Source organism: Phyllopteryx taeniolatus, chromosome 1 (assembly GCF_024500385.1).
Source record: "Phyllopteryx taeniolatus isolate TA_2022b chromosome 1, UOR_Ptae_1.2, whole genome shotgun sequence".
NCBI classification, from domain to species: domain Eukaryota; kingdom Metazoa; phylum Chordata; class Actinopteri; order Syngnathiformes; family Syngnathidae; genus Phyllopteryx; species Phyllopteryx taeniolatus.
This window is the reverse complement of record NC_084502.1, coordinates 6,574,352-6,595,914: the sequence shown is the minus strand read 5'-3', so window position 1 is coordinate 6,595,914 and position 21,563 is coordinate 6,574,352. Positions and strand designations below refer to the sequence as shown.

General features: G+C 42.6%; 1 protein-coding gene across 1 annotated transcript in view; it reads left to right on the top strand.

The window, feature by feature from the left end:
• The window catches only part of tafa5l (TAFA chemokine like family member 5, like), a 41,632-nt gene extending 20,968 nt beyond the window's left edge, over window positions 1-20,664 (top strand). Inside the window, exons 3-5 of the mRNA XM_061767237.1 lie at window positions 4,918-5,045; window positions 15,022-15,079; window positions 17,554-20,664. Of these exons, the coding sequence (XP_061623221.1) occupies window positions 4,918-5,045; window positions 15,022-15,045 (152 nt within the window). The 3' untranslated portion in view covers window positions 15,046-15,079; window positions 17,554-20,664. The remainder of the gene's footprint in view (window positions 1-4,917; window positions 5,046-15,021; window positions 15,080-17,553) is intronic.
• Window positions 20,665-21,563: the final 899 nt, after the last annotated feature.

Genomic DNA, 21,563 nt, shown 5'->3' with positions numbered 1-21,563 from the left:
CTGAAGAGGTACGCCGGCTCAGCGGTCGTAGGCGCCGGCTGCCCACTGTCGGTGATTTGAATCATTGCAAGTAGCCCCCTTGATTAGTTCTTTGTCATCCAATATTTCTACCGCCAGCTCATGATTGAAGGAAGTGAGGGATTACAAGATGGAGCTTGAGCACAGAAGGTTTTACACTAATCTTACATTCAACACATCAGTTCTAATTCATTTCAAACGTTCCACCTGTGAATCCTCACAAGCCTCGAGGAGTAATGAGTGCACACGCTCCTCTCCGTTGTCTTCCAGGAAGACATTTGTGCTTTCACTTCCTTTGGCTCTGATCAAAGTTGGGCTTCTGTACCCTCGTTGTCAATGTTTGCTGGTGACCTTTGGCATTACTGTGTGGTTCCAAAGAGAGGAGTAAGGCTTGCCATAAAATGGGATGCGAAAGTCCAATCCATGGCTTACTTCCTCAAGTGTAGCCTTTGGGACATTTTCACATTTGCAACAGTTGTGCAGCTGGTGGCTTCATGAAAGAGAACTGGGCTAATACTTTGAATCTACCCTTCCATCCTGTTTGTATTCACACTTATTGACTCATGCACAAGCCCAATGAAGCCCAACAAGTTGGAATTATCCAATGAGAGATACAAAAATACTTTTTACAGCTGAAAAGTTTTGTCATGTTTTTACAATGAACCCAAAATGTGACTATGTCACTCTATCCTCGTGTATCAAAAGCCTATTGTCCCCGTAGGCGGGTGAACAGTGGCTCATTTGCATGAGCGAGAACTGCCTAAAAACACTGTTTGAAATAAGGATGGTGAATAAAATGCACACTTGGCCTCCTATAACTGTTACTTCTGCTCTTCTTAATTTCTTCCCAAACACCTCTTTTGAAGGTTTTTCCCCATTTTAAAATATGTGGCGTAAAAAAGACTCTCAGGCATAGTTGGATGCTCGCTGACCGAGATCTCATGTGACGTCACGCACAACGCCAATTGTGCAATTCTTTTTTTTTGTCTTTACATTTTTTTGTTCCCCCCTAAAATATAAAATTATACCACATCAGGTATAACTTTAACATTAGAGGCCGGACTGTATTTTGGTATGGAAAACAAACAACAACGTGAGCATAATAAACATGGCACTGAATATAGCGCAAATTGTTGGAAAGTGAATGGAGTGAGGTTCCATGGCCGAGCACATTTTGCGTCTCACTTTGTCCATCCGTCCCCTCCAACAACAACATTTTTACCTCAAACTGCTGCAGACTACATGCCGCCATGCTCCAAAGTTCTTAATATCGATTCATAGGCTGGACGAGCTTAGTGCGTTTAATGTTAAATATGTTGTGTATTGATCGAAAACATGCTTTTGTAGTTCCAAATGCATTCAATTGATGATGTCAATCTGGGTGAATCTCTCTCTTTCTCTCTTTTTTTTATCCAGCACGGCTTGTTTGGTCCACATTGAACTTTCTTTGCCTTTGTTTTGACCAACGATGTCTGCACCCTACATCTCCAAGATCTCAGTCTAATCTTCTCCTCAAGCTGTCTACTTTTCACTGCCGGCCTTCGTGTTGCCATGCCGCCACACTGTTATCGCATGTGGCTCGATAGTCACCCTGATAAGAGTCGGTTGGGAGATTGTGTTTATTTTGGCTCCAAACCTTTATGCACATTTTGCAAGAGGTCACACATTTGGCACATACTTATTTGTGTTTTCCTCTTAGTGCAGCATCAACATTTCTCCATTGTGTTGAAAAATTATGTTTTTTTATTGTGCTAATTCCATGAGCACTTGAAGCACAATTAATGACTTTCATGTTGTCAACTCTGCACCCGCAAATGGAGTTAGAGATGAGCTGTCATTTTGAATGTTGTCTGAGTTTAATTGTTGACTGGCAGAAAACAGAAAACGTAGAATAAAGCTTAGAAATAAGGTTTTCATGGCACTATGTATTGAAATATTTCCCCCCAAAATATCTATAATTTGAACCAGATTCCTCACTATGCTATGATTTGTTATCAATGGCAAATTCAAATTTGAGTATTGTGCGCCCCAGGCACCGTTGTCACGTGTAAGTAACTTTTAAGGCACTATGTTAAGTACCAATGGAGAGGACACAAATACATGAAATAGCTCAATAAATGTACAAACTAAGCCCTAAAAAAATGATCAAATAATGTCCTGTCTTGAGTTAAATTATCATCATCATCATCATCGAGCCCTACAAACAACTGTGAAAAGTAACGTTAGCGCCGATGCTAGTGCTAACGCAACCTCGAGAGGTGTCCTGGCCCATCCGCTCATTTTATAGCCCTCGAAAGCGCTTGGCAGCCGTGGCAATGACATGTTTGGTTTTTTTTCTTCTTCATTCTAAGTCGGTGTCACGTTCCCGCCCTCCTCGCCTCGCGGTGACACGCAGCACGCTGCCAATTACATTGAAACGCTCACATTTTGTAAATGGAACTCAAGAAGTTGAAACTGAACAATAAAAGCACTGTCACTTGAGGGGGGGGGGGGGGGGGGTGCAACTGACTGATACATTTTCACTCCAACAGGATGAAAATTCACAGCGGCGTTTCAGGAGGAAGGTCACTGCAGCGTTTCTGTGGGCCGCCCAAAAAAAGTTGTTTTTGTGTGTGTGGGACTCCAGGTATAAGGTTCAAATAGGTCCTAAAAAGCCTTGATGGGTTTATTCCTCTGCCGCTGAGATACACCATAGGCACAGAGAAATAAGATGCTCCCCACTTGCTCTTGTGGGTCCACAGCGCGCGTGATTTGCCTGGTGAGAATAGTAAGACTCTGACTCACCATCTAAATCCCTATTTGCTATTCGCAACGACAGTAAAGAAATGAGTAGCGAATCACAATCGAATCATTACTCCTTGTGCTGTTCCGAACTAATGACAAAAAAAATCCAATTCGATTATGTGAAAACTATATATGTAGCCCCCTGGTTACGTCCTGCTCAACATCAGAAAAAAACGCATTTTGGCTGGCGACTGCTTCCCCCCCTGGAAAAAGCTGTTGCCAAAACCCTTTTTTTTCGTTTGTTTAAAATGGCTTACTTTAACCAGGATCCCTCGCTGTATCTGTCGAATTTCCATGCGCCCTGCAATTGGCTTGCGATAAGTCCAGGGTGTACAGCGCCTATTGTCCACAGTTAGATGGGATAAACTCTTGCTCGCAAGTGCTATAGAAAACGGGTGAACGGATGCCCAACCTTGCGGGAATAGTTAGGCAGGGAGGCCCTTTTCTGTTCCCGGTGTACAAAAAAAAAAGGTCAGATGAGTTTGCTGTAGAATAAACTCAAACAGAGATGAAGCAGAGCCAGAAGGCCTTCTCTTCGGTCCAACATCAGTGACCTCAGGCCGAGCAATTACACCAAATACCCACAGACATTCCAACAGAAGCTGTAGCTTCCATTTTCACTTGCAGTGAACACAGGGCACAATCCTGTGGTCTTTATATGGTCTTTATCTAAAAAGATGTCATTGTGTGTATGCGTGCGTATGTCGGTGTGTGTTGCCCAACTTGACGACCAGTTGGAAAAAGAGGCCAGAGCAAGAACACCTCCAAGAACCAGGAAATCAAGCTTCTCTTATTCTCGCATTTACTCCACCCCCGACACACTTGGACCACATCGTTGCACCCTCAGCTCTCCGAGATGTTCGACAAATCGTCATCGCTTTCTTTCAATTTGCCAAGCGTGTTGCCTCGTTCCGCAAAAGGCCGCCCGTTGGAGGGAAGGGGGAGGCACGAGCATTGGACGCTGCCGTGTCCGTAGAGAGCCGATAACCTTTGCGTGGTTTTTTTTCGCAAACTGTGTAAAGAACAATCAGCGCTTATCGTGGCGGACCACAGGCAGATGCTGATTCAATGTCAGGCAGGCAGAGCTCAGAGGGACAACAAGAGCGTCGTTCGCGAGATGACGGCGCCCTCGACGTCTGCGCCAGACTGATAGCTGCAATGTGTGGGCTTTCCATTTGCCTTTTCTAATCTGTTCCTCTCTCCACGACGTGCGCAGGAAATGTTTGTGAGATTTCAATTCAGGTTCAGAACTTTGTTTCATGAAAACAATCAAGATCTGGTGCTCACTATGCATTGTGTGAACATGAATGTATAATACGTATTATAGTTTATGGAACCAAAATAAATGAAGTTACAATATTCTTTCAAATATGGCTTGTTTGCTTTGTTGTGGCATTTCTTTTTGCTTTCGTGTTGGCAGAAATTAGTCCACTTTGAATATTGTGTAAGGAACATTTAAAGTCGAAAACCACAAAATTCGAATTTTCATTTTTGTTTTTGACTTTTTGTGGCTTTTTATTATTACTATTATTTTACACTCATTCAAAAATATAGAATTAGAATTTTTATTGTCATTAGCAACAACAAATTATGTTAAAAGAAATAGCCTAACAAAGTGATTAGAAAACTTCATTTTACACCCGTGTGCCAATTAAAAACGCTTTAAAAAAATCCCATCCATGAGGCTACTTTGTACGAGGCCTTTGTCACTGAACTTGAGACTTGAGTGTGGTGAACTTCTATTTGCGCTTGTATGATGTTAAAAGGATGACAGATTAGTTCTATTTGCATGAACAATATAGAAAAAAAAACTTATTTTGTCGTGCAATGGGTAAATTCCAGTTTTGCAGAAGCAAAGTAGTCAGTACTCGCACACAAAATTAAAAATCCCCAAATATCGACGTAGCTAGATCTCTATTATATAAAGAAGAGCTGACTAAATTTCACAAACAAACGTAACCTCCTGGCTGCCTCATACTGTTCTCGGTAATCAACAATCCGAAAATCTCTACCGCGTTCCTTGTTTGTGGACACATTATTCATAAAGATGCTATAAAAATGATTTCTTGTGTGGGGAGCGTTGTGCCTAACCGTCGTATTGTTCCCCCTTTTTAGCGCGAATCGTGCGGAGTCGTCAGTGGTGTGAGATGACTCCCTGTGTGGAGGGCGAGGTCTGCAGCCTCCTTTTCAACCGCTCGGGATGGACCTGCACCAGAAGCAGCGGACGCATCAAGACCGTCACGGTAATGTATACCACGTCATAAAACTGCATTGTATACCCTATGGACTGTTCATTGATGCTGTAGTAAAAAAAAAAAAAAAAAAAAAAAGTTTTAAAAAGAAAAAATGGAGGTGCATGGAACATTTTTTTTTTATTGTGGAAAGTATGTAAATATAACATGGGCACAAAATGCTCATTTGTGGCCACGGAATACAAATGTGTAGCTCCTTACTGGCAAATCGAGAGAGCCTTTGGAAACGGTAAGGTGGACGCGGAGGCCGACGAAAGATTGAATTTTCTTTTTGACTGCGCTTAAACGACAAAAAGCCGTTCTGTAAAATGTTGCATCGCAGGCTACGAACAAGATCAAACTGAAGACACTTGCCTTCAAGGACATCGCCGAGCATTGCGCTTTCCAGCCAAGGTCATTCGCTTACCCAGATGTCAAAGTAGAGCATGAGAATTTAACCCACATTATATCTATTTGGGTGATAGCAATATATATATATATATTAAAACATATGTTAGACCACCCTTGCATTTGAATACCTAGTACCACTCAAGCTACTGTATATTACCTAAGGAAGACAATGAACGTGACAAAATATGGCCGATTCCATATGACTTCATGTCCTATTTGACTTGCATAAGCTTAACTGTATTATATAAGTGATTTGTATTTATAAAAAAATAACAACATGGGGAATGGCTAGAAATAAGCTCTTAAATGCTAAAACTCTTTTTAGTTAGCTATTTATGTTGCCATCGTTATACAGTATTTGCCCAAACAAATGTACATTTAGTTGTACCAGACATTCAAAATGAACAAAAAAAACTGAAAGAAAGGGGTGTGGTCTATAATTTTTCCATTTATGTGCAAAGCAGTGAGCACAAATTGTGAGCAGAAATGAATGAACATTGTTTTTCATTCATTCCTTTTTTCCAAAAAGCTTAAATAGGGATTTAACCAAACATTTTTGGGAGGGCAGAATTGAATTCAATTTGAGAGTTGAAAGGCCACAGACAGGCTTTCACACAAAACCACATGCAATTATTATGATTATGATTTTGACAAAAGGGCACTTTGGGCATCAAGGGGAAAAGGGGTTCACAGTGGATTTAGGAACATGTGAGATTTCTCATCTCTTTTGGTTGCTGACGGTAGGAGAGGAGGCGCAAAAGATTTTGCCGGTAAAGCCATGCTGTATCATCTCGCGCAGCACGAACGCAACACGATGATCAACGACTATGTTGGCGGTGTTAGCGCACGGTTACGCAAGCAGCGAGACAACCGCATCATCGTCTCAAGATGCGTACGTGCTGTCCATACGGAATCGCAAGGGCAGCGTAATAATACAAAAGGGCTGACATTTAAGGGGCGAAATCTATCTAATAATTATTTGTGTTGCACTTTTATGCAGTACAGTACTTCACCAGACCGCGCTCATCGACAGGGGAGCTAACATACAGTTTGATGATCGGTGTCCTCAGGAGATTTGTCACAATGGACACTCTCGTCACATCGCGTACGCAATGTCAGAGGTCAAGCTGGCCGTAGATTTTTTTTTTTTCTCTCTCTCTCTCTCTGTCCCTTCTCGTCTCTCGCTCGTCCGCCTCCTCTGTCCGAGTGCCTCGGGCATCTGCGGCACATTTCACGCATGCTTTGCACTTGTGTCGTAATCTATCCTCCTGACAGCATACTTAGGTTCATGTTTGTTTACATATAGTGCACGTGTGTCTGTGTGTGCTACTTGTACCAACGACGTGCTTCCTTGCAACTTTTCAATTAGCCTGGCCGGAGACGGGTTCAGTTCATCGTCATGCTCGTGATGGTTTTAGGGAAACAAGGTAACGTTCGATCGTGACTTCTACTTTCTTTGTTACTGCATTGCGTGCACCACACTGCCCCTCAGAGGTCAAGACATGCACGGCACTTTACTGCAATTTTACTTCTGTGAGGAATATTTATTTAAGACATATTTAAACACATGAATATCGTAATTGAATCATTTCTGTGTTTCAAATATAAAAAGCTTACTGTAAAGCGAGACTAAATCAGCTTTTTTACCACATCGCCATTGATTGGATCTGATGTGGCACAGCCCAAGTTGGCCATTTGATTGTTTGAACAAAATCCAGCGTTTCCAATTTGTTAGCATCTGGACGCTAGAGCGTGAGACTTCAAGCTCAGATCGATTGTGTCCCCACATGAACCTCATCAAAGGCGGACAATGCAGATTTGTGCGAGCTGCTAACGACCGTGCTCTTATTCACGCTCGGGTTTGCTTCGTGGACCGAGCCTTTAAATTAAAGTCTGCACGCTCCCTTGAGAGATGATTCACAAATTTGTCAGACAATTAAATGTGGCATTCGTCTGAGATTAAACATGTTTTATGATGCACTACATATACATAAACCAGCGGATGAGTTTAATATTCCATCAAGAGTGGATTTTGTGGAATGGATTCTCAGTGGAAACACGATGAGGCCAAGGGGGTCCAAGGCAGGCTACACATTGGACACCTTGTCACCAGTCCATCACAGGGCACATACAGTAAAGAGAGATGACATTTTTTTTGGGGGGGGGGCATGCATCTTAAGAGAAGTGATTATGAAAAATGGATAAAATGAGCTTATCTATTGTGTAAAACAATCGCCGTTAAACCTTCCAAACTCTCCAATTGACCGAACAGTAAGCACCTCAGTAGTTTCATTCAACCTTCTTTGCAGTTGACCTTGCACTGGTTTTATTTCCATGTGATGTGTTTCGTTCTCTATGCGCTTGACTGAGATTTGCCTCCTGGACCTCTTGCAAAAAAGAAGCGCTCTCGACGTGAATGAGGTCTATTTTGGTCAAATTACGCTCATTAGGCCACGACGAGCACACTTGGTTGACTCCAATGCATGTGACAGTGAGAGGAGTAAAGTGTAAAGTTGTCTCTTCGAGCACATCTCCTTGCACTGAAGGATAAATGCAGTAAAAAATGTGCCCAGAGAAAAATGGATGTATTTTAAATGGCCTTGTTTCCATTCAGCCAGAAAATGTTGGCGAGGAATATCAGTAGTTAAAGTCATTAGAGCAATGTTCGCGTCTTTAAAACGCTATGAAAAAAAGCAGTGGATTTCTGGTATTAAATATGAATTCCAATGCAGTATATGCTCCACCGTTCTGCCCCCGCTGCCTTTCCGTCACTTGCAGCTCAATGTTTGGAATTTTGTGAAACAGCAAGTAATCCTAACAATGGCGCACTTATATTAGAATAGACATCCACAGTGATGACGGCAAACAAGCACCGCTTTGACTTTTTAAAAGGCTGCTTTTCAAACTCTGTGTTCATGCTACTTTTCATTTCGTGTGTTGTATTGGTTGCCAAATAATAATCATTTTAATAGCAGACATGCAAACACCAAAGGCATGAAAAAGGTGACAAAAAAAAGAAACATTGCCGAGGGTTGTGGGGGGATCCCCCGGGCTCTCGCAGAGAATGTTGGAGATTTTAACGTACGACCCCAATTCCAATGAAGTTGGGACGTTGTGTTAAACATAAATAAAAACAGAATACAATGATTTGCAAATCATGTTCAACCTATATTTCATTGAATGCACTACAAAGACAAGATATTTCACGTTCAAACGCATAAACCTTATTTTTTTTAGCAAATAATCATAAACTTCGAATTTTATGGCTGCAACACAGGATGGGACAGGGTCACGTTTACCACTGCGTTACGTCACCTTTTCTTTGAACAACATTCAATACACGTTTGGGAACTGAGGACGCTAATTGTTGAAGCTTTGTCGGTGGAATTCTTTCCCATTCTTGCTCGATGTACAGCTTCAGCCGTTCAACAGTCCGGGGTCTCCGTTGTCGTATTTTACGCTTCATAATGCGCCGCACATTTTCAATGGGAGACAGGTCTGGACTGCAGGCAGGCCAGTCTAGTACCCGCACTCTTTTACTACGAAGCCACGCTGTTGTAACACGTGCAGAATGTGGTTTGGCATTGTCTTGCTGAAATGAAAAAGACGTCGCTTGGATGGCAGCATATGTTTCTCCAAAACCTGTATGTACCTTTCAGCATTAATGGTGCCTTCACACATGTGTAAGTTACCCATGCCATTGGCACTAACACAGCCCCATACCGTCACAGATGCTGGCTTTTGAACTTTGCGTCCATAACAGTCCAGATGGTTCTTTTCCTCTTTAGCCCGAAGGACACGACGTCCACAATTTCCAAAAACAATTTGAAATGTGGACTCGTCGGACCACACAACACTTTTCCACTTTGCGTCAGTCCATCTTAGATGAGCTCGGGCCCAGAGAAGCCGGCGGCGTTTCTGGGTGTTGTTGGCTTTTGCTTTGCATAGTAGAGTTTCAAGTTGCACTTACGGATGTAGTGCCGAACTGTATTTACTGACATTGGTTTTTTGAAGTGTTCCTGAGCCCATGTGGTGATATCCTTTACACATTGATGTCGGTTTTTGATGCAGCGCCGTCTGAGGGATCGAAAGTCACGGGCATTCAATGTTGGTTTTCGGCCTTGCCGCTTACATGCAGTGATTTCTCCAGATTCTCTGAACCTTTTGATGATATTATGGATCGTAGACGATGAAATCCCTAAATTCCTTGCAATTGTACGTTGAGGAACACTGTCCTTAGACTGTTGGACTATTTTCTCCCGCACTTGTTCACAAAGAGGTGAACCTCGCCCCATCTTTGCTTGTGAATGACTGAGCAATTCAGGGAAGCTCCTTTTCTACCCAATCATGGCACCCACCTGTTCCCAATGAGCCTGGTCACCTGTGGGATGTTCCAAACACGTGTTTGATGAGCATTCCTCAACTTTCTCCGTCTTTTTTTGCCACCTGTCCCAGCTTTTTTGGAATGTGTTGAAGCCATAAAATTCTAACTTAATGATTAATGATTTGAATGTATGTAACAGGAGTGGCTTCCAAATTCGACAAAGGTCCGTCTGTTCAGCTTCTTTGCTTGCTGGCTTGGGCTTCCGTGTACATTTAGTTGGTCTTCTCCATACACTCCACTAATACTACATGAGCCTTTATTTTTAATGTTTGTGTATTTTTTGCAAGCCAAACGGGCAGCTCTACTTCATTGCGGTCATCGGTAGCGCGTTGATGTTGCATGCGACACTGATGACACGTAGAAAATGCAGTGGAAGCTCCAAATTGGAACATCAAAAAGGGTTGGCTAATTCTCAATCGGAGGGTTTGCATCAAACGTTGTCCGGTCGTGATATGAAATGAATGAAACAATTGTTTGTTTGTGTTTGGGTTGTTTGGTGGATGAGACACCACTTTGCGTTCATTGAACTCCATTTTGTGAGATTACGTGCTTAAAACGAGGACAATAGTTTCATGCCGAATGATAAATGTTGTGATCGATTAGACAATAAGTCAAGCTCAAAGAGCATGTAACGCGCCGATGTAGTCTCTCCGCTTTTTTTCCGTTTCATGTTAAGAGGAAAAATGCATTCTTGGGTTTCTTCGCGTTCATCTGCGGGATGCGGTGACATGATCATCCGTCTCGAGGAGATGGCGTGTGGAGCGCTGCGGAAAAGAAATTCAAATAATCTCCACTGATACGTACTGGATGGAAGAAGAAAAAAAAAAGCCCATCTTTGCATGCACCTTCACGCTATGGAAAATATGGTTCTTTGCTTTTGTCCAGTGGAGTTAATGTTTGACACCTTTCTTTGAATAGACATCTGTATTCTTTGGTGGTGCTGTTCCCATTCCCAGCCCTGAGCTCAAGTCTGCAGGTCTTGTCTCTCTCCAGTGCGTCAGATGGGCTCAATGCGCCCCCCTTGTGTTGTCACATTGAGCGCACGTTATCGCTCTGCCCCTTTTTTGAACTTCAGTCATCGACAGCCTTTGAACTGCCATTTGTGTTGGAGCTCGTCTCCAGAGCGTCATCTGCCGCGAAATTGTTGGAGCCAAAGGCCACGTTTCAGCACTTTATAACACTTAAGGCCAAAAAAAAAAAAAAAAAGCCTTTCACTGGGTGAGACATGCCAAAGCTGTCAGCGACAGCGCACCTTTTTTTCCCTCCCGATATCTTTTCCACGACCGGTGGCGTTCGGCCAGTATGATGCACGTTTCCAGGTTTCGATCTCAGGTGTGGCCTCTCTGTGTCGAATTTGCATGTTCTCGCCTTGCTCACGTTGCTTTTCTGCGGGTACGACCTTCATATCGCATTCCAAAAATCCAAATACAAAACTCACAATTGTCCCCAGGCAGACTAATTGATAAGCGGCATTTGGCGACTCGGGCAATTTGTGTCTTTTTCATCATCATTCATCATTACCATTTTCTTCACAATTTGTGAGAGGATATACAGTATATGCAAAAAGCTCAATGAATAAATAAACACAGAAAACAGGAAAGATCAGCAGTTATGCTCACATTCTCGATTCTTCTTTGACTTTGGACAACTCATTCCTTTGATGGAGTTAATTTTTCATTTATTATCACACTGGGATAAAAAGAATTCATAGTCACGCATCCACGTCAGATGCTCTTTTTTTTTTTTTTGCAAGCAGAACAGTGGTCACATATTTGTTTGTCACGTTTTGCGTTTATAATTATTGACGAAAAATGGTCTCTCTTTTTGTAAGTGTCACTCTGCTGCAGTGGTTTCTCCTGTGAGATTAAAAATACTTAGCGACTCATCAACTGAGCTTTTATTTGTTGCGCATTCTAAAAATACGTCGGTCCTAAAATCTACCATGTCGATGAAGGAGAGAAGCTAATTGATTCCCTTTTAATGTTTCAGCACTGATCTTCTCTGGCACCCTCTCAACGGTTCAGGCGGCGCACCTCATTTGAACTGCGAGACTTTATCATTTATTTACAGCGCTCCATGTTTACAAGGCTTGTTGAAACGGGGGCACCTCCAGCTCCGAGAGGAGGTCCCAAAAAGCGCTTGTGAGTGAATCCCCCTCATCCCGTGCGCCGGCAGGAAGTCAATGGTTTCCGCGTCACCGTACTTGCCGCCTTGTTAGCAGCCATGGGCGATTAGCACCGCTTCCATGTGCTGCTCTCTTGCGCCGTCTCGTCCTGTGAGGCCACATTCACCTCGTTACCCTTTTCACTTGTGTGAGCGTCTCATTGCGCTGCCCTCGTCTGCTGCTTCAGCATTGCGCCTCAACTTCAGGAAGGTCCCCGATCGACAACCTAAGACCCGAGGAAAGAGACGAGCTGCTCCATTGCGAACCTTGGTGCTGCGAAGCCTCGAAAGAGGAAAACAATCTCTGCGGGCAGCTGATCGACCTACAGCTTTGCCAAAGGAATATCAGAATCCGAATCATCTTTGTTTTGCCAAGTATGTCCAAAAAACACACAAGGAATTTGTCTCGGGTAGTTGGAGCCGCTCTAGTACGACAACAGACAGTCAATTGACAGAGAACACTTTGGAGACAGAAAGACATTGACAAAAAAACAGTCACTGAGCAATAAAGGGTTAATAGTTATCTGGTAATGCCGGTACAATTTTGCAATAGTCCGGTGCAATGAGCCTCGTGCAAAGGGCACAGAGACTTCAAGCGAGTGTATGCAGTTTAAAGTGACGAGTAGCGCGATAATTTGGGACAATGTCGATTGTGCAAATGTTGCAGATACTCCTCAGTCAGTGTGCAAATGGAGCAGATGCTACTCAGAATCAGAATCATCTCTGGCACGAGTGGCCAGTATTGGTCAACAACAGATACGCAAATAGTGCAGCGTGGCGAGACAACTACAGTGAGTGCACGAGTAATAAATAATTGGCCCCACAGAAATGTGACAACGAACTCAGACAAAATAAATTGCCAGCATGTTGTAATGGAATTGTAGGTTAAGTGTTTAAGAAGTTGATCGCAAGAGGGAAGAAGCTGTTGGAATGTCTGCTAGTTCTAGTTTGCATTGATCGGTAGCGCCTAGCTGACGGAAGGAACCGGAAGAGGATGCGGAGGGTCCGAGAGGATTTTGCACGCTCTTGTCTTAGTCCTCAAGGGCGGGTAGGGGGGTACCGACAACCCTTTCAGCAGTTTTGATTGTCCGTCGCAGTCGGAGTTTGTCCTTTTTTATAGCAGCACCAAACCAGACTGTGATGGAAGAACACAGGACCGATTCGATGACCGCTGTGTAGAACCGCCTCAGCAGCTCCCGTGGCAGGACATGCTTTCTCAGAAGCCGCAGGAAGTACATCCTCTGCTGGGGACGTCCTTTTTGAGGACGGAGTTGATGTTGGTCGCCCACTTCAGGTCAAGAGAGACTGTAATTCCCAGGAACTCGAAGGTCTCGACGGTTGACACAAGGGAGCTGGACAACGTGAGGGGCAGCTGTGGCGAAGGATGCCTCCTGAAGTCCACGATCATCTCTACAGGCTCGAGCGTGTTCAGCTCCGCAGCTCGGCCGCTCCGCTTCCTGTCGATACGCAGACTCGTCACCGTCTTTGACGATATCCGTTCCAGTGTGAACTTGTCACCATCAAGTAATATTCTTAAAAGTCGTAGTCCTCAAGTGTATCATTTAACTAGTTAGGCATGAAAAGACACATGGAAGGTTGGCACTTCTTCCCCATTTTATTGTTGGCTATGTGAGTCCTTGCAATTACGGCTAGCCTATATAAGCGAGTAGGCTACGTACTCATAGATGCTTCCTGAGGTTTGGCATCGACTGTTTCTGTGCCCTTATCCTTTGTCTATATGAAGTGTTTTTTTTTTTTTTTTTTTGAAGATCTTGGAAGATCTTGTGCCGCGCCGACATTGCTGCTCAATTGACTTTTGTATCATTAACAGGCGGTTTGAGCGGCAGAATGGCACGTGCCCAGAGAGAGCCGACACAAGCATCGGCTTTAGAAAGCGGACGTTGATATGAAAATAGCTTTTTGATAAATCTGAGCTTTTGCTGCTATTTTTCAAATGTAACTAAAATTGTAATGATGGAAATTTTCCAAAAGCAACTGCAATTTAATGACCCGCATTTTCTCCCAGTAATGAAACTGACTATAATGACATCAATTTTGTGATTAAATGACAGAATCTTGTTACATGTCATTAGTAGTTAGTCGCCAACACTGCTTAAGTGACATTGGACTCTGGAGATTCAGCTGTGAATCCATGGTGGTACTTAAAAAAAAACTGTCAAAATCATGCTACTTTCTCTGAAGTCACCTTTAGGCGGGACCTCTCCATAACCGTAACCGTAACCGTAACCGTAGCCTCTCTTTTCACGTTTGCCCGTCGGTGGGGTGAACAAGGAATGATAATCTGTCATGTTTGTTGCCTTTGTCCAACACTGTGTTAGCTACGCCTCAAATGTAATGAAAAGCCAGAGCTTTGCTTTGCAGATTCCATTGCGCCTGTGGCTGCCTCATTTCTTTCCTCGTTTTGATTTAAAGATGCAGTGGAAGTACTTAGCATTTAGATGACATGCCCGAGAGAGGCGTGATGGATCAACAGCTCTTCAGAGGGCTGCATCCCGTCAGGCCGGGCTCCGACAGAGGGACGAAGCGAGTGACGGATCGCAGGACGACAAGCTGGGCGGACTGCGGAATACAAAGTCAGCGCACACGAGTGAAACACAACGTCTGGCGCGACCAAGAGGGGAGCGGCGGAATGCCGATGCGGCTCTCCGACGCTTGCTTTGGCTCCTCCGATTGGCTGAACACACCATCAACTTGGCGATTGTGATTAGCCGAGTCATTATCTACACCAAAGTGGCTCGTTCACCAAAATGAAGGCGCTTTCTCCCACCAGCCACGTAAATGTCGACATTAAGCTGTTGTTCGTGGTGCACCTTTCCTAAAAAGTCAAGCAAAACAAAGAGCGTACTTAGTAACCTTCATCTATCGTTGTTTCACCTTGGTTACAATTGGAAGACCACTTACTGTACCAGCTGTGTTCTTCAATGAACATATGCTCTGCACTAAAGGTCAACACGTTAAGGGAAGGTTCACTCGAATGTTCCTCCGATGCTGACGTACTTTCTTTTGCAGCCTTTGCCCAAGGAGCCATCGTAGGATGCAGCGGTGGGGGAAAAAAGACAACATGGAAGTATGTGGGCATCACATTCATACATTGGCAGCATACGCGTGTGTGTTCAAGCAATAGAACATTTTGATTACTGAATTGCTATCGTTATTTCATATAGTGTATTACATTAAAGAAGTCCCTTTTGGCTTGTTCCATGAATATATATATATATATATATATACTAAATTCCCTACCTGACATTTTTATCCACGGGAAATGACAGGGGGAGTTAATATATATATATTTTAAACATTGCTAGATTAAAAAAATAATAATTGTACAGTACTGCAGTTAAAAATGTTGAATTGTCAAGTATTGTGGTAGGTTTTGTTTTTGCTTGATAAAAATGGAGATACATCACTGTAATTAGAATTCACACAAGACACACCCCACTGCAACATGATTGGCTCCTGCATTGCGAGAAGGGATGGGCAGATGTAAAGAGATGACCATTCCGAATATGTATCAAAATCAAAATTCATCAATCGTTCTTATTAGTGTTAAGGTTAGTGGGATTCATAATCAGTTTCATACTTCTTTTCCTCTCTGGAAGCAGCGGGCGTGTCTACCAGCATGCAACAGCCAATCATGTTGCAGCGGTGTATGTCCTCCGGCCAATTATTTTGCAGCTGCCTAGAACACGGGTGGGATTCCTAATGAACCAAGTTCTCAACCAAGTAACAAAAACCTAATCAGAAGCTCGTGGATGTAAATGCTAATCACTGATGACCTAGCAACGCGTGTCTCTCTTAAACACTTTCTCTTCAAATGGGATTCAGATTTTGTCCAAAAAGAAACATTTGCCTGGCACTTTAGTGTCCAGTAGATTTTGTGTCAAATTCATCCAGGATTATAAAAGCCAAAACTAGTACTCAACTAGTCATGTTTCCCTTGTATTAGGGCACTTTCTGCCATTATACAAAATCATAAGAATGTGTTTCCGCCCCTACGCGGTTGCATCGCTCCGAGGCACAACCCGCATAATACGACTCATCATTGAAAGTCAGCTCGAAAGAAGTTTTACACTCACTCTGCTTGACTTTGCTGGGAGGTTTACATCCCTTTCCTTTCCCCCCCCCCCCCCAAAAAAAAAAATAGAAAACATGTTGGACATTTAGCGCAGTTCCCTTCCCAAAGCTGTGCCTGTGAAGATTTCTATTCAACAAATCCCGAGGCTTTTGGAATGTGCGAGCTTGACTCCAAGATTGATTTCCCCTCTCCCGCTGAGAAAACAAAATGAATCATACGCAATTACCAAGGACACTAAGAGAAGGGGAATTGGGGGCGCCATCAATATTTATTTGCTAGTACTGGGAATTTGTGTGAGTCGATATGGATTTCGCCAAATCATTTTTAAGTGTCTGGATGATTTATATACGCAATCCTGGATGCCATGTACGTACATATTCGCATTTATGCATTGCTCCGGTTGACTGTTATCATTCAAATGGGTTTCTAGATCAGATGATTGGCTAAATGAAGTCATTACCTGACCACTTTCGGTAGAGGTCAAATGTATTGACAAATTTATGTTATGGTATACATTTAGTAAACGGCATACCACTCAAAGGAATTAAATTGATGTCGATACATAAGTAAATATAGAACACACTTCATGGTACTTAGAGAATTCAAGTGCCACTCACGCAAAAGACAAGCCATTGAAACATAATATTGAAACATTTGAGTTGAACTGTCATACAAGTCTAAATAATAAATAATATAATATAATAATAAATAATATTAATATAGCACAACACTGTTATGAGATAAAACTGCATATTTGACAGTCATCACTGTATGTTGTATGTGCCACTTTTTTGTGTTTGTGGTTAAAAGTTGTGTTGTAGGATTACTTAAAAACATTATTATTATGATTATTATGATTACATTTCGAAATCATATTCCTTAAAATGTGTTCTCGCATAGTTTCGAGCATTTTTATTATTTATTATTATCTGATATTAAGACAGGATGAATCATTTTGGACAAATTCTTGTCCAAATGTAAGCCAAAGAAGTGTTTTATTAACGCCACTTAACACAACATCATGGAGTCTGCCAGATTCTTTTGAAAAGAATTCACGTTCACCTCAAATCTGGGTTTTGTATTGTACTTGTCTGACTCATTTTGGCATTCACTTTATGCAGTATGTACATTATTATGTACGATGATCACTTATGTGCTGCTCAGCTTGTAACAATGTGTCGCGCCAATGTATTGATATTTTTTGATTGAAAACATTAGTTTGTTTGGCTACACATTTTAACAATACACATTTTCATCACTAAAACACTTCATTGGCTCAGCGTGAACACGTTTAATAATACATAATAGTCTGTACAATGCAAAATCTTATTTTTAATCATGTGTTTATATCGTTTTGCTCTTTAAATCATCAAGCTCGTCGTTATGCTTCATCGGTCTGCAGCGTGCGCTTGTGTCTCATCGTTTGTTGCTTCCCCATTTTTTTGGAATGGTTTGTTCCTCCACAGGTTCCCAGATCCATGCCGTGAGGTGAGCTGTGGCCAAGCACTCCAGAAGATTACGTCTGTCCAACAAAAAAGTTTCACAAACTCGACACCGCGCCTTCAGCGTCTCTACTTTCGGCTTTTTTTCTTTTCTGGTAGTTTTAGCATCAGCATCGACTCTGAACTGCAGCCAGATTTATACGCATCAAAATTGAAGTCAAGCCCTGTGCAGCAAAGGTATCGTATCAGCAGGAAATATTCTTCAACAAGTATTGGCCGTACAGTCTGAAGGACGCAGTCGACGAGATTTTATGAAAGGAAAGTCAGCCCCTTCATCCTCTCCCTTTGCCGCCGTGAGGCCATTCGAGCTGATTTTGCGAACATCCTTACGACGCCGACTCACCGCAAAGTGAGTCCGCGGGACTCACTATGGGATGTAGCCGACAGGTTCTCGGTGTGAAAGAAGAACGACACTGTAAGCGTGGACATCTATTGGACTCTCACTGAGGTGGACACGTCACATGTGAAAATGGCTGACTCGTATCTGACCTACAGAGTCAACAAAGTTCGCCGACGTGCTCTAATTCCGAATGACTCGGCATACAACGTGTGCTTTTTGTTGTTTTGAAGGGTAGGTGTTGTCAATGAAGCTCACTTTGTCAGAAGCATTTATGTTAGCAGACCCCTGGCTCAGTGCGAGCGTGTATACGTGTGCGTGCGTGCGTGCGTGCGTGCGTGCGCACATCCAGGGATACACTGTGAAACAAAGCATATCAAATTGAATTTTTCATACTTTTGTGCATTTCTAGGCCCCGCCCCCTGACTGGAACGGTATGCGCAAACCGAAGGACTAGGAGTTGGGTCCCCCTGGAAAGAAAATGGAGGGGGAAAAAAATCTACGATAACAGAATAAAATTCTACTACCGAAAAACAAAAAGGCCTAATATTGCTAGAAAAAAAGATGAATAAGAAGTTGTTGTTTTAGAGAAGGAAGTCACAATAAGGTAAAAAAAAAAAAAAAAAAACAACGATAGCGTTCCCCAACTATTCAAGTGAGTTTTCCAGCAAATAAAGCAGGATAGGTTCCCCCACTCCAAAAAAAAATTTAAAAAAAATCAGTAGGAAAATTTTGCAAAGGAAAAGTTTGACAAGTTTTGCCACATCATCACCTGCTGCAGTGTAAACACTTTTATTGTTTCAAAAATGACGCACTGTATTTGTTCAACAAACATTCAATGAATATCGGACACATCTTCCTGTTCATTGGCCTTTGGGGAGAATTTTGACATTCACTTGTTAAAATGGCCACTTTATTTCTATGAACAAATCATTTTCTCCCAAAAATGATGATTTATGCATCGAAAAAGGTGATTGGGACGCAGGTGGGAATAGAATTGAAAGAAGTGACTCAAAATTCTGCCAGCCAGAACATTTCCGATGCCATCTATTTGGGAATCAACTCTATTTTGATATGAAATGTTTTGTTCAGCTGACTTCAGATGCTTGATATATTTGACATGATATGCTGTACATATAATAATACAATTCATGTATTTTATGTTCAAAGTAAGATGATTGCAAATGTGCATTAGGCCCCCTTTCACTGAGTTATCTTCACTTCCGCTGACTGTTGCTAGCGCTACAACAACAATTGAATAGTATAGAGTTCAACTTGTTTCCGTCGGATGTTCAGATACTTTGTGCAATGTCAACAAAACATCGAGAGCAATAGAAAGATTCTGAGATCACGTCAGAAAAAAAGGTCGTGAAGGTCCATATTGTCCGAATTGCGTCAAAGTCTTTCATCGATACGTATTCTCCCGTCCAGACTCCTGACGCACCCGCCGCGTGTAAACTGGGAATGAGCGCGGGAATAGCAGATAGACCGCATGCAACCGCGAGAGTTGTACATTTCAAGGACATCTGCGAATAAGATAAAGGCCACGGTTCAATTTGAAATGACCTTTCGTGATAGCGGGTGCGCAAAGCGCTCCTGCTGCACTTGGACTTTGAAGGAGCGCCATTTGGGTCGGAAAGAAATCCAATCAAATTGAATCCCAATTCTGTGCTTATGACTCCATTCATGTTTCGAAGGCCGTCAATAAAAAAAAAATGGCGTGTGCCAACCTTGCTCTAGCTCATCAGTCCTCAGCTGAGGAACTTTTGTGCCACTTCGTCTTCATTTCCAAATACTACGAACCTATATAATGAAACAATATGAGTCCCGTTTGACTTTTGTTGATTCTATTTAGTTATTCCATTGGCGCATACAGCGAGTGGAAGTGAAGATAAGCGAGAGAGAGAGACAGCGGACACGATAACATGAACGCCAAGGAGCTCTCTTAAAATCAACAAAACACACAAGCTGAAATCTACAAAACAAATTAGCAGTCTATAAAAAGCTTTTCTTTTCTTTTTTTTTTTTTTTTTTGAATCTAGGACAAAAGCATTGTATTGCATCATGTTGTGTTGTGCTGCTCCCTGTTAATGTGACTAGTCCCTTGTTTTTTCTTTCTTTGTCTTTTTTTGCTGGTGTTAAAATCCTGTACATCTCTGTTGTAAAGTATGCATTTGAGGATATAAAGAGATTATCTGCTCGGCGCAAGAGAGACTTTTCCGTGTTTTGTGTGTGCTTGATGTCATACCTTAAATTTCATGCTAGTTTATCGCACGTCTAAGTTGGTCTGCACTTTTTGGATTGTTTTTTTTTTTTTTTTGGCAAACTGTCAGTCACATTGAACAAAAGCAGAAACATTTGTTTTTGTAGTGATTTTCACAAACTGACGCAAAATACATGATATGCAAAGAATGTTTTTCAAATATAGTGGGGAGAAAAAAAAGTAAAATCGTGTCTAAAGGGAGAACTGTAGCAATAGTAACCCTTGGACCTGGCAGATGAGACATTAAAAAACAAACAAATAATCAAGAAAACTGCTTCATCATCTATCACTCCAAAGTCACCTTTTACCAGTTAAATGTTTTTTTTTTAAGGAGTAGAAAGTACTGTGTACTGTACAGTATAAAGAGTAATTTGCCCTTGTTACCTTACTAACGGTAATAATACTGGGGTTTTTTTTCATTCCAATGTAATTGAAGCGGATCAAAAATCACAAGAATAAAGCAGATGATAATACAGTCTAGTACATAATTCATGACAACGCCTGCATATTACATTACAACAGTTGCCGTCAGCCTTCGTGCAGGGGATAATCCACAGTGCGCTTATTGCTCCGCTCAAAGCAAACTTTTGCCATAGCTACATCCTTCATCATAAATATTCCAGTTAAATGTTTGTGGAAGGTTTGTTGTGTTTTAAGCTCCAGTGAAGCCCGCAGAGCGGCTGAAACGCAAGACGGCGCAAACGACGCAAGAAGGCTGCGGCCACTTAACTGCATCGGTGAATGAAATGGAAATCATCTGTTTCGTGAGCAAAGAAACCTTTTTCACTCAATAGGCAGTTTTTCAGTCAAAAAACAAGAAAACCTTCAGCGGCACGGTGGGCGACCGGTTAGAGTGTCAGCCTCACAGTTCTGAGGACCCGGGTTCAATCCCCGCCCCCGCCCGTGTGGAGTTTGCATGTTCTCCCCGTGCCTGCGTGGCTTTTCTCCGGGCACTCCGCTTTCCTCCCACATCCCAAAAACATGCGCATTCATTGGAGACTCTAAAATTGCCCGACTGTGAGTGCGGATGGTTGTTTGTTTGTAGGTGCCCTGCGATTGGCTGGCGACCGGTTGGGGGTGTACCCCGCCTCCTGCCCGATGACAGCGGGGATAGGCTCCGGCACGCTCGCGACCCGCGTGAGGAGAAGCGGATCAGAAAATGGATGGATGGATGAAGAAAACCTTCATTTGGCCTACCCTTGACTTCATGTAACCCCTTACTTACCTTGTTTGTGCAACAGTTGGAAAAACCTAACAATATGTATTACAGAAAAAAAGGTGGAGACTAGTTCCCCCTAAGTGTGTGTGCATGGCACTATATGTGTGTCCTATATGTCAACCCCCAACACCGAAGTACCCGGCCCCCCAACGGGT